This window comes from Denticeps clupeoides, chromosome 19 (genome assembly GCF_900700375.1).
Source record: "Denticeps clupeoides chromosome 19, fDenClu1.1, whole genome shotgun sequence".
NCBI classification, from domain to species: Eukaryota; Metazoa; Chordata; class Actinopteri; order Clupeiformes; family Denticipitidae; genus Denticeps; species Denticeps clupeoides.
In genome coordinates, this window is record NC_041725.1 from 15,220,393 (window position 1) to 15,229,149 (window position 8,757).

Consider the following 8,757-nt stretch of genomic DNA (forward strand, 5'->3'; position numbering starts at 1 on the left):
GTCGTGTCCTTTAGCTTCATAAAATACACATAACAACGTGAATATGTTGTTAATGCAATATTACTGTAATTATTTTCCCCGTTTTTTTTTTTGCATACAGGCATCATAGATTTGCTGTTCAGTCCCCGGCTGCAATGAAATGCCGGTAGTGATGTTGGCACTCCGCACGGCCTGGAGAGACGCGAGGCATGCACGGAAATGGCACAGTGTCAGTAACAATCTTCAGAACCATTTACAGGCTGGGTTACACAAAATAAATGAAACACATTTCAACACACTCCATTTACAGATTCGAAGAGGAAAAAAAACACACACACTCCTGTACCTTGTCACTCAAGAATACTGACTGAATCACTTATACTCAAAAGACATCGGCCAATTTAATAATAATAATGCACGTTATCAGTGAACACAAAATGGCACACAGCATGTGTTGTGATTTTTCAAAAAAACAAGTTATGTGCACCAGCCAGCCACATAATAAGAGGCGATGCCTTCAAAACCGATCATCTGGCTGGCAAATAAGTAACAGCGATGATGATGAAGATGATGCGACATGAGGACCCCAGTGACCTTGGTCAGAAGACCCCCATTATGCAGTGGGATGGTACCTACAAAAAAGGGGTGCACATGGAGAGAGAAGACTACACTGGTCCACCACTGATCCACCACAGAGTTACAGGACACCACAGATAACATCTGACTTCCCGAGACCGCCAAGACCATAATATTAGGTGGGTGGTTTTTATTATTGAGGCTGACGGGTGTACATTTAGCAAGGGAAAAGTGACCCTGAAAGCATCCACAGCACCAACCCTCCTGAGTTCGTGCCGCCTCCAAATGCACGTAGTTTGTGCAAATATCAGCGTTCTCCAGCTGACCTGAACTGACCTTCTGGACAGAGGTCCGGTAAACACGGACTCCGCAGCCTTCATAATGGGCAGTGGGAGGTTCCCACCGTGGTCATGATTGGCGTTTTGTCGGCTCAGGTGCCAGATGTGGTCAGGGCATGAAGAAGTTGATCCTGTGTGGGATGGACTTGCAGCCCTGCGCAGAGAAAAGCTTCTCCTCCTTCGGCACGTAGAGCATGGTCTTCGCCACCTCGTCTAGCGTCGCTTCCGTGGGCTCCAGGCCCCGCGCCGCGTAGGCGTCGCGGGCGCACAGCTTGACGTGGCGGTACTCCAGCGGCAAAAACGGGACGAAGAAGTCGACCAGGTGGCCCGACAGCAGTTCGCTCTGAGCGAAGCCTCCTGTTGAGATGATGGGGAAAAAACGATCGCAGCATTACAACTCGTCGCATTGCGGAAACACGCCACCGCCGACCGGCGCGGAGGCGGCCCTGACACACACCTGGGGCGTCTGAAGCTTCGGCGCGCAGGCGGTGCTCCAGATCCTCCATGCCAATGTCCTCTCTGTTCTGCCCGGAGTGCCAGAAGTCCAGTGCCACCTCATTGATGGCAGCGCCGCCAATATTGCTGCATGCAAAACACAAACGAAGCCAGCAGCGTTTACGACAGAAATGCCGGCATCCAGCCTGGTCTTTATTCTACATGGACACCGTGGTCCCAGTGCAGCTAATGACTTATTACTGCCATTACTATTTACTACATTAATAATAATGTAACGGATGATTGAAACCACATCTTTGTTCCGCCATTTTAACCCTTTAACCTTTATGGGACAATACAGACTGGTTTAAGCCTGGTGCTAGACCGGAGAACTTCACTGAAGTTCTCATTTTGTCAAGGACCAGACCCTAAAAGCTGAGAATCTTCAGATTTATATTCCATGATAAAATTGAAACGGACTGTTTTTGACACGGTGACACAGTGAAATGTGTCCACTGCATTTAACTTGTCACCCCTGGTTGGTGACAAGTTGGCCGCGGTGGGGAAACCAACCTGAGGAAGAGGAAGATGGCCCTCCTGTAGCTGACCCCGTCCACGTTATCGTAATGGTTCATGTAGGGCTTGATGGCGTCGATCAGGCCCGGGTGCAGTTTCTCAGCCTCGTCGAAGATGAACAGGGTCTGAGGGCACCGCAGCACCATGTCCCGGATGGCCTCTCTGAGCTGGCCCTGAAATGAAACCACCAGCTTCCAGCACACAGTGACGTGTTTGCAGTTTCATGATGAGCGTGGCCGGACTGGTACAACTGCTCCTTTCCCCTTTGACACAATTCGCCTACAAGTTGTACAATTCTCCATTTCCCAAATAGCGGCGTGATGCAACGTGCTGTTTGCTTAATGGAATTGCGTGATTGCCAGTTTGCCGTGGTGCCCACCTTGTACACGTCCAGCAGCCTGAGGTGGGGGAAGTGGAAGGGGGCGATGAACAGGCGCACACACTCGCTCTTCACGCCGTCCCGGTACAGGCTGTCCGCAACCATCCGGGCCACAAAGTTCTTCCCCGTGCCAGACCAGCCGTGGAAGGAGAGGGTGAGGGGCTTGTCGGACTCTGGGTTCTCGATGAAGCCTTGCACGGCCTTCAGGACCACCGCCTGGGCCAGGTGCTGTCCGTGCAGCTTCTGCCGCAGTTCCCTGGCCAGGCCTGCACGACACGCGCGGCGGTTTATATTCACCAGCAACAACTTCTCTTTACCTTCACTACTGCCATTATAGTGTCACCATAACAACCAGTTTCATGAGATGAAGAGAGGGCCAAACCACATAACATTATACAGTACAGGCCAAAAGTTTGGACACACCTTCTCATTCAATATTATTTTCGTGACCATTTACGTTGGAAGCTTCTCACTGAAGGCATCAAAACTATGAATGAACACATGTGGAGTTATGTACTTAACAAAAAGTGGAGACCTGACCTCCACAGTCACCGGACCTGAACCCAGTCCAGATGGTTTGGGGTGAGCTGGACCACAGAGTGAAGGCAAAGGGGCCAAAAAGTGAAGCTCATGGAGAGAATGCCAAGAGTGTGCAAAGCAGTAATCAGAACAAAGGGCGTCTATTTTGAAGAAACTTGAATATAAACATGTTTTCAGTTATTTCACCTTTTTTTGTTAAGTACATAACTCCACATGTGTTCATTCATAGTTTTGATGCCTTCAGTGAGAATCCACCAAAGTAAATGGTCATGAAAATAAAGACCATTGGCCTGTACTCTATGCTTGAGTTCCTCGTGCTGGAAGTACACAGTAAATAAATCTTAAACCAACGAGCCATGAAGAGGTGACGTGAGACACGCACAGAGAAACGCAGCAAACATATTCATGGACGACTCATGCCACGTACACACACACACACACACACACACACACACACACACACACAGCCATTATTTGGAACGATAGAGATACGGATGCACCTGTGACATTGTTGGCGATGCGACAGTCGCCCGAGTCGCAGCACTGTCCCACGCTACAGTACCAGTCGGCGAGCACGCGCACGTAGTCCTGGGGGAAGCGCGGCCAGAGCGCGCGCGACGGAACTGGGAAGAACGGACCAGGACCGAGAAGCGACGTTAGACGGCGAGTGCCAGTCGTCCGGAGAAAAAAAAACGCACATGCACACATGATAATAATAATAAATAATAATAAATGCGGAATAAAAGGACGCGCGCCGCCCTACCTTGCTGGCTCGCATCGTCTTGGTTCGGCTGGCACTCGCCCTCCCAGATATTGCAGTAGACGTAGTAGAAGTAGTACGCGGACGCGTTGGAGATGCTGTCGAAGCGGAAGAAGTGCGCGCGCGCCGAGGCGGCCCAGAGCGCGGCCAGCAGCGCGTGGACTCTCATCGGGTCTCCGGGCGCGCGTGCACGGCGAGAGGGGGGCGCGCCGCGGTGGGGTGCGAGGGGGGGAGGCGGGTCCGAGGCCGCGCGTCACATCCGGAGTGACTAACTTTGGAACGCTCTGGGGGGGGCGACGACACCATACGACCTAGACTCATGGGGTGGTAGTAGCCTAGTGGGGTAACACACTCGCCTATGAACCAGGTTTAAAATCCCACTTTCTACCATTGTATCCCTGAGCGAGACACTTAACCCTGAGTGTCTCTGGGTGGGGAGGGGGGGGGCACGCGTGGTGGTCCCTGTAAACTGATTAAGTCACTGTGGATAAGGGTGTCTGATAAATGCTGCAAAATGTAATATGACAAGTCAGGGGGCAGTGGTGGCCCAGCAGGTAAGGAAACCGACTCGCAACTGGAAGGTGGTAGATTCTAACAGAGGTGCCCAAGAGCAAAAGAACCACCAGACACTCCTCCCCAGGCACCTTCTGTAGCTGCCCACTAAATGCAATGGGTTGAAAGCACAAAAGTTTTTTTTTTTTTTTTAATTAAAAACAAAAAACTGAATTGCATTCAGGCTTTTATTTAACAGGTCAGTTTCAAATATATAACAAGAGCATCACAATAAACAGCTCAGGCCACATTTATTTTCAGGACTCAAAAGGACCGCGAACGGATTCCTGCTGGACCCAAAAGCTTGTGATGTCACGCTAGGGAGAGGAAAAAAAAATAAAAATAAAATTAGGAACAGGGAAGCGAAATGCTGTGCACAGAACACTGAACAGAACAACCTCAGAGTAAAGTGGAACGGTAATGGTTATAATCAGCAGAGTCATCTGGCAAAATCAGGTCATCACAGGTCAGAAGACTACAATTAAAACAAAAAAGCACAGGCTTTACTTACACATATGCAAAAGAAGCTTCCATACAGCAGGCCCCTGGCAAGGGAATTGAATATTAATATTTTAACCAATATTCCACCACAAGCAGCAATGTATTTTGGTTCTCAGCAAAATCACATCCACATTAAAATTCAGGTCAGACATTTTAAAATGACCATCACAGAACCTCTAATTCTTTTTTTTTTTTTTTTTTTCCCCTCTTTCCTTTATTAAAAACACCCTTACCAGATTAGAACCAAAATTGCCGGCCCAGTCAGCACCGCCCTCAACAGAGACTGAAGCCTGGAGGGAAGAGGGGGGAGAAGAGGAGAAGGAAAAAAAAAAAAAAAAAAAAGCCAGATTGAGATATGGTTGTGAAGAAAAACCAGACATGGAGAGGATACGGTGACCTGGGCTCAGGCAGAGCTAATATCCAGACTCCATGGGACAAGTCAGTGGATAATAGGGTCATCATAAATAGGCTAAAGATCTCATGATAAATAAGATTCATACCTTCACTTACATTAAAAGGCTTCTTGAGGCTGGAGCGATCTGTACCCTCTACCAGACAAAAAAAATAAAAATAAATAAAGATTACTACAACACTAAACATAGCAAATGGGCTTCTCATGGTGTGGGGCGTGCTGATCAGAAATCCATAATAACATCCTCAACTAGATCAGAGACCTGATTCAGGTTAATCATCTCAGACTGGTGAACATTAACAGAAATCTGCTCAAGCACACTTTATACCTTAAATGGCAGAGAACGTTCAGCACCTTGTGGTCCTCCGCTTTTCAGTCTATGGGGAGAAGAGAAATTAGTCGACCCAGCGGTGGATGAAAAATGAAAACCAGCCATTGCAGGAGCAACACATCAGCTAGGAGCGAAAGACAATGCTCTGGATCGTCAGGGGTGATCAGCTGAACTATGCGGTCATCATTGTATTGCGAAAAATAAAAGCTTAGACTTGTGAACAGGACTATACACACCATGGAAAGAACTGGTCCTGATGCAGGTCACGGGCCTGGGGAGGAGGAGGAAGTGTCTTAAAAACAAGATCAAAAACACACACACAACCTGCTCAATTTATTTCAAGGATACATCAGCTAGGAGCGAAAGACAATGCTCTGGATCGTCATGGGTGATCAGCTGAACTATGCGGTCATCATGGTATCGGTCAGAATGAGATGAGGAGGTTATATAAGTCTACTTACCGAAGACAGCAGAGAAAGGTCTAGCACCGGTCTTGCACAACCTGCGAGAGAGAAATAAATTCAGGGACAAAGCAGACTTAACTGCTGCAAGAATACGAGTGAAAGGCAATGCTCTGGGTAATAAGTTGAACAAATCTCCTCATAGGTCTTACCTGAACATCTGCCTGGTGAAGAAGTGCTACAGCTCAAACCCTGCAGGTGGGAAGATTTGCTTTAAAAAGGCACCAACACTGACAACACAAAACAAAAAAAACCTACTGTTCTGTTTCAGTATATAAAAAAAAAAAGCTCTTCACTCTTATTCAGAGAGATTCCCATTTATATAAAACATCATTAACAGCACAACACAGAATTCAGAAAGTGAATCGATTATCTTACCATCCACTGGTTTGAGGAGTCGCAAGACGATCAGGTCAAACTAGCAGGCCACATCACGTGAGATCTCATTAAATAGATGTATTATAGGGTGTGGTGATATTTACTTGGCAGATTTATCCAAAGCGACATACAAGACACCAGCTATTCCTATTCAGTTCATATAAATTGAGTTACCCCCCCCCAAAAAAAAAAAAAAAAAAAAAAAAACCCGATAAGGTCTAACTAGTCAATAAATAGAACATGCTAGGGAATTGTTAAATGTGTACGCACGTCTTGAAAATACCTTTTAAACTAGTGTTTAAGTGTTTCTTAAAAGGTGGTGTGCTAGGCTAGTCGAATGGAGCGTGGCAAGTCATTAAAACCAGCCAGGGACAATGAAGGATTGGGATCTGAGACCCCGTGAAGAGGGAATTTTTTTAAAGTCTCATTTCGTGAAGACCTGAGGGCACGCAGGAGTGTAGCTAGCTGATTTAAGAGGGTGCACTTCCATTTAAAGCCCTATAGGCAAGCATCAAGAATTTAAACTCAATGCGAGCGGCTACCGGGAGCCAGTGGAAAGGTGAGAAGATGCGTGACATGGGTGTACTTTGGCGGGCTGCAACATTTGGGACCATCTGGAGGGGTTTTATGGTGACTGCAGGAGCTCCAGCCAGGAGTGTTACAATAGTAGAGTTTACAGAGGACCATTGCCTGGACGAGGAGCCACGTAGCCTAATCCTGCGCATGTTACAGAGATTCATGCAGTGCTTCAGTTGCCTTGCCGAACGAGGCCTTGACACTGCAATTAAACCTGTACAGGAGCAGTTACCATTTTAACATATGGTTTGTGAAGCTAAATATTTTTCCTTCGTGCTTCAAAAGGCACCAAAGTGGCGTGCAAACTGTGCATAGTGCACATTGCATTATGGGATCAGTAATTTGTGCATTATGGCTTCATATTCAAGACATAATAGATCTATATACAGTGACTCCACGAGAGGTGGCCCGAGAGTTTGACCTGTACATTAAGGGGGCTGTTGGGAGCGATGCATTCATCTGCAAAAAGTATGAAAAACAGCAATCAGTTGTGGCCGTGCCTGGGGAAGACAGCCTGCTGGCATGCACAGTGCCTCAGACAGATGATCTGGTGGTTGGAGAATCATCACTTTAAATCAAGAGTAGCAAATAGTGGTCATCACTGCAACACTTCAAATTCCCTTGAAAGAGATAAGAAACATTTCTAACCTTGAAAAGCATGACTGCTGCTTTCAAGCAGGAGCTGGGAAAAAAGGGAAATGAGATTAATAACTTAATCTGTCGAAGGAAACAGTCACAAATGAAATCGGCACCGCGACCTCAGAGTAGAAACGTTCAGAAATGCATTCTGTCCACTACTCTTATTCATTTCACTCATCATCGGCCCCAAGTAGCGCTGAAGTAGGGTGATAAAAGCACCAAGGCCCTCACCGACTGTGCAGGTCCGAGTCGCGGCAGCCCAGCTGGAAACCCTGTTGGCGGAAAGGCACGATTAGACCGGAAAAACCCTACACCGCACAGGAGGTTATATATCAGCGTAAATCAGGCCTGCGTATGGATCAGAAAAGTTGGCATTCTTCAGGCGTAACTCAGATGTCCCTACCAACATATGTTTTCATCATACACGCATGGGCCACAAATACGCTGAATGCTAATGCTAACAGTACTAAAAACAAAATGCGCGAATCCGCCAGAAAAAAAAAAAAAAAAACGATCAAACATACATAAAACTTCTATGCTTAGACACTTATAGCAACTAGACAATAGAGTTAAAAGAATTTTAATTAAGCGAATGATGAAAGAAAGTCGAGGAACAGATGTTCCAACATGGACACGTGGTCACGCAAATATAGCATAGAAAAAACGTCACAAATACAAACTCACACATTTCAAAAGAAATAATTGCCTCTTTCTTTGACGAAACGACAGTTTGAAAAATACAATAGTTCGATAAAACACCAGAACATTTCTTGCAGGCACCTTACGAACTACTTACCACGACTTGAGGAGGGCGAATGAGACCGAACGAGCGGCAGAACCGGATCTTTTATACGACAGAGCCGCTCTGCTTCATGGGAAAATTACGACTTTTCGCAATGACTCATGGGTAGCAAAAGAGCCACAAGATGGCCGTCAAACGCAGAGGAGAGGAGTACAGATCTTTCTTAAATATATATTTTAAACAGACGTTTAAAGTTAATCTAGAATAGAATTTTCATCTAGATATTCGTGTGCGTGTATTTATATATAATATCGAAACAAATCATCTGCAGAGGACAAATAAAAAGGTCCAGATCCTGTCTACTTAAATCAGTCCTTTCAACGTGACCCCTTAAATCCTGTTGTGGCTTGTAAAAAAACCCCAAAAAAACACGAAATTATTATTTTTTTAAGGTAAACTCATTGAGCTTTAATGTTATGCATCAATAAACAAGAGAAATCTGGTACAATCATGATTTAAGGAGAAATAAAAAATACATTTGGGTTGCTTGTGACAATTACATTGAAATGCATATGGCAAGGC

The 8,757-nt window shown here is 46.1% G+C and overlaps 1 protein-coding gene, 1 long non-coding RNA gene and 6 other non-coding genes across 9 annotated transcripts; all 8 read right to left on the bottom strand.

Moving 5' to 3' along the window:
• Window positions 1–37: 37 nt before the first annotated feature.
• On the bottom strand, window positions 38–3,783 carry tor3a (torsin family 3, member A). The gene is made up of 6 exons (XM_028961430.1): window positions 3,587–3,783; window positions 3,324–3,446; window positions 2,284–2,549; window positions 1,902–2,077; window positions 1,351–1,475; window positions 38–1,250 (listed from the first exon to the last, which is right to left on the bottom strand). Exons 1-6 carry the CDS (start codon window positions 3,750–3,752, stop codon window positions 1,003–1,005), a joined length of 1,104 nt encoding a protein of 367 aa, XP_028817263.1. The 5' UTR covers window positions 3,753–3,783; the 3' UTR covers window positions 38–1,002.
• A 522-nt stretch (window positions 3,784–4,305) lies between these two features.
• Window positions 4,306–8,308, bottom strand: LOC114768925 (uncharacterized). 2 transcript variants are annotated; one of them, XR_003743161.1, is made up of 12 exons: window positions 8,230–8,308; window positions 7,665–7,705; window positions 7,443–7,476; window positions 6,219–7,253; window positions 5,993–6,032; window positions 5,841–5,881; window positions 5,616–5,650; window positions 5,377–5,425; window positions 5,137–5,184; window positions 4,870–4,926; window positions 4,647–4,680; window positions 4,306–4,452 (listed from the first exon to the last, which is right to left on the bottom strand). It is a non-coding gene; the product is annotated as an uncharacterized LOC114768925 (long non-coding RNA). The 2 variants fall into 2 exon arrangements; XR_003743160.1 differs by having other exon boundaries at window positions 5,147–5,184; window positions 8,230–8,307.
• On the bottom strand, window positions 4,531–4,604 carry LOC114769806 (small nucleolar RNA SNORD47). Its single transcript, XR_003743266.1, has one exon. It is a non-coding gene; the product is annotated as a small nucleolar RNA SNORD47 (small nucleolar RNA).
• On the bottom strand, window positions 5,492–5,574 carry LOC114769811 (small nucleolar RNA snR60/Z15/Z230/Z193/J17). The gene has a single exon (XR_003743269.1). It is a non-coding gene; the product is annotated as a small nucleolar RNA snR60/Z15/Z230/Z193/J17 (small nucleolar RNA).
• On the bottom strand, window positions 5,720–5,804 carry LOC114769809 (small nucleolar RNA snR60/Z15/Z230/Z193/J17). Its single transcript, XR_003743268.1, has one exon. It is a non-coding gene; the product is annotated as a small nucleolar RNA snR60/Z15/Z230/Z193/J17 (small nucleolar RNA).
• Window positions 6,101–6,182, bottom strand: LOC114769804 (small nucleolar RNA SNORD79). Its single transcript, XR_003743264.1, has one exon. It is a non-coding gene; the product is annotated as a small nucleolar RNA SNORD79 (small nucleolar RNA).
• LOC114769815 (small nucleolar RNA SNORD75) lies at window positions 7,550–7,619 on the bottom strand. Its single transcript, XR_003743273.1, has one exon. It is a non-coding gene; the product is annotated as a small nucleolar RNA SNORD75 (small nucleolar RNA).
• LOC114769808 (small nucleolar RNA SNORD74) lies at window positions 7,784–7,861 on the bottom strand. Its single transcript, XR_003743267.1, has one exon. It is a non-coding gene; the product is annotated as a small nucleolar RNA SNORD74 (small nucleolar RNA).
• Window positions 8,309–8,757: the final 449 nt, after the last annotated feature.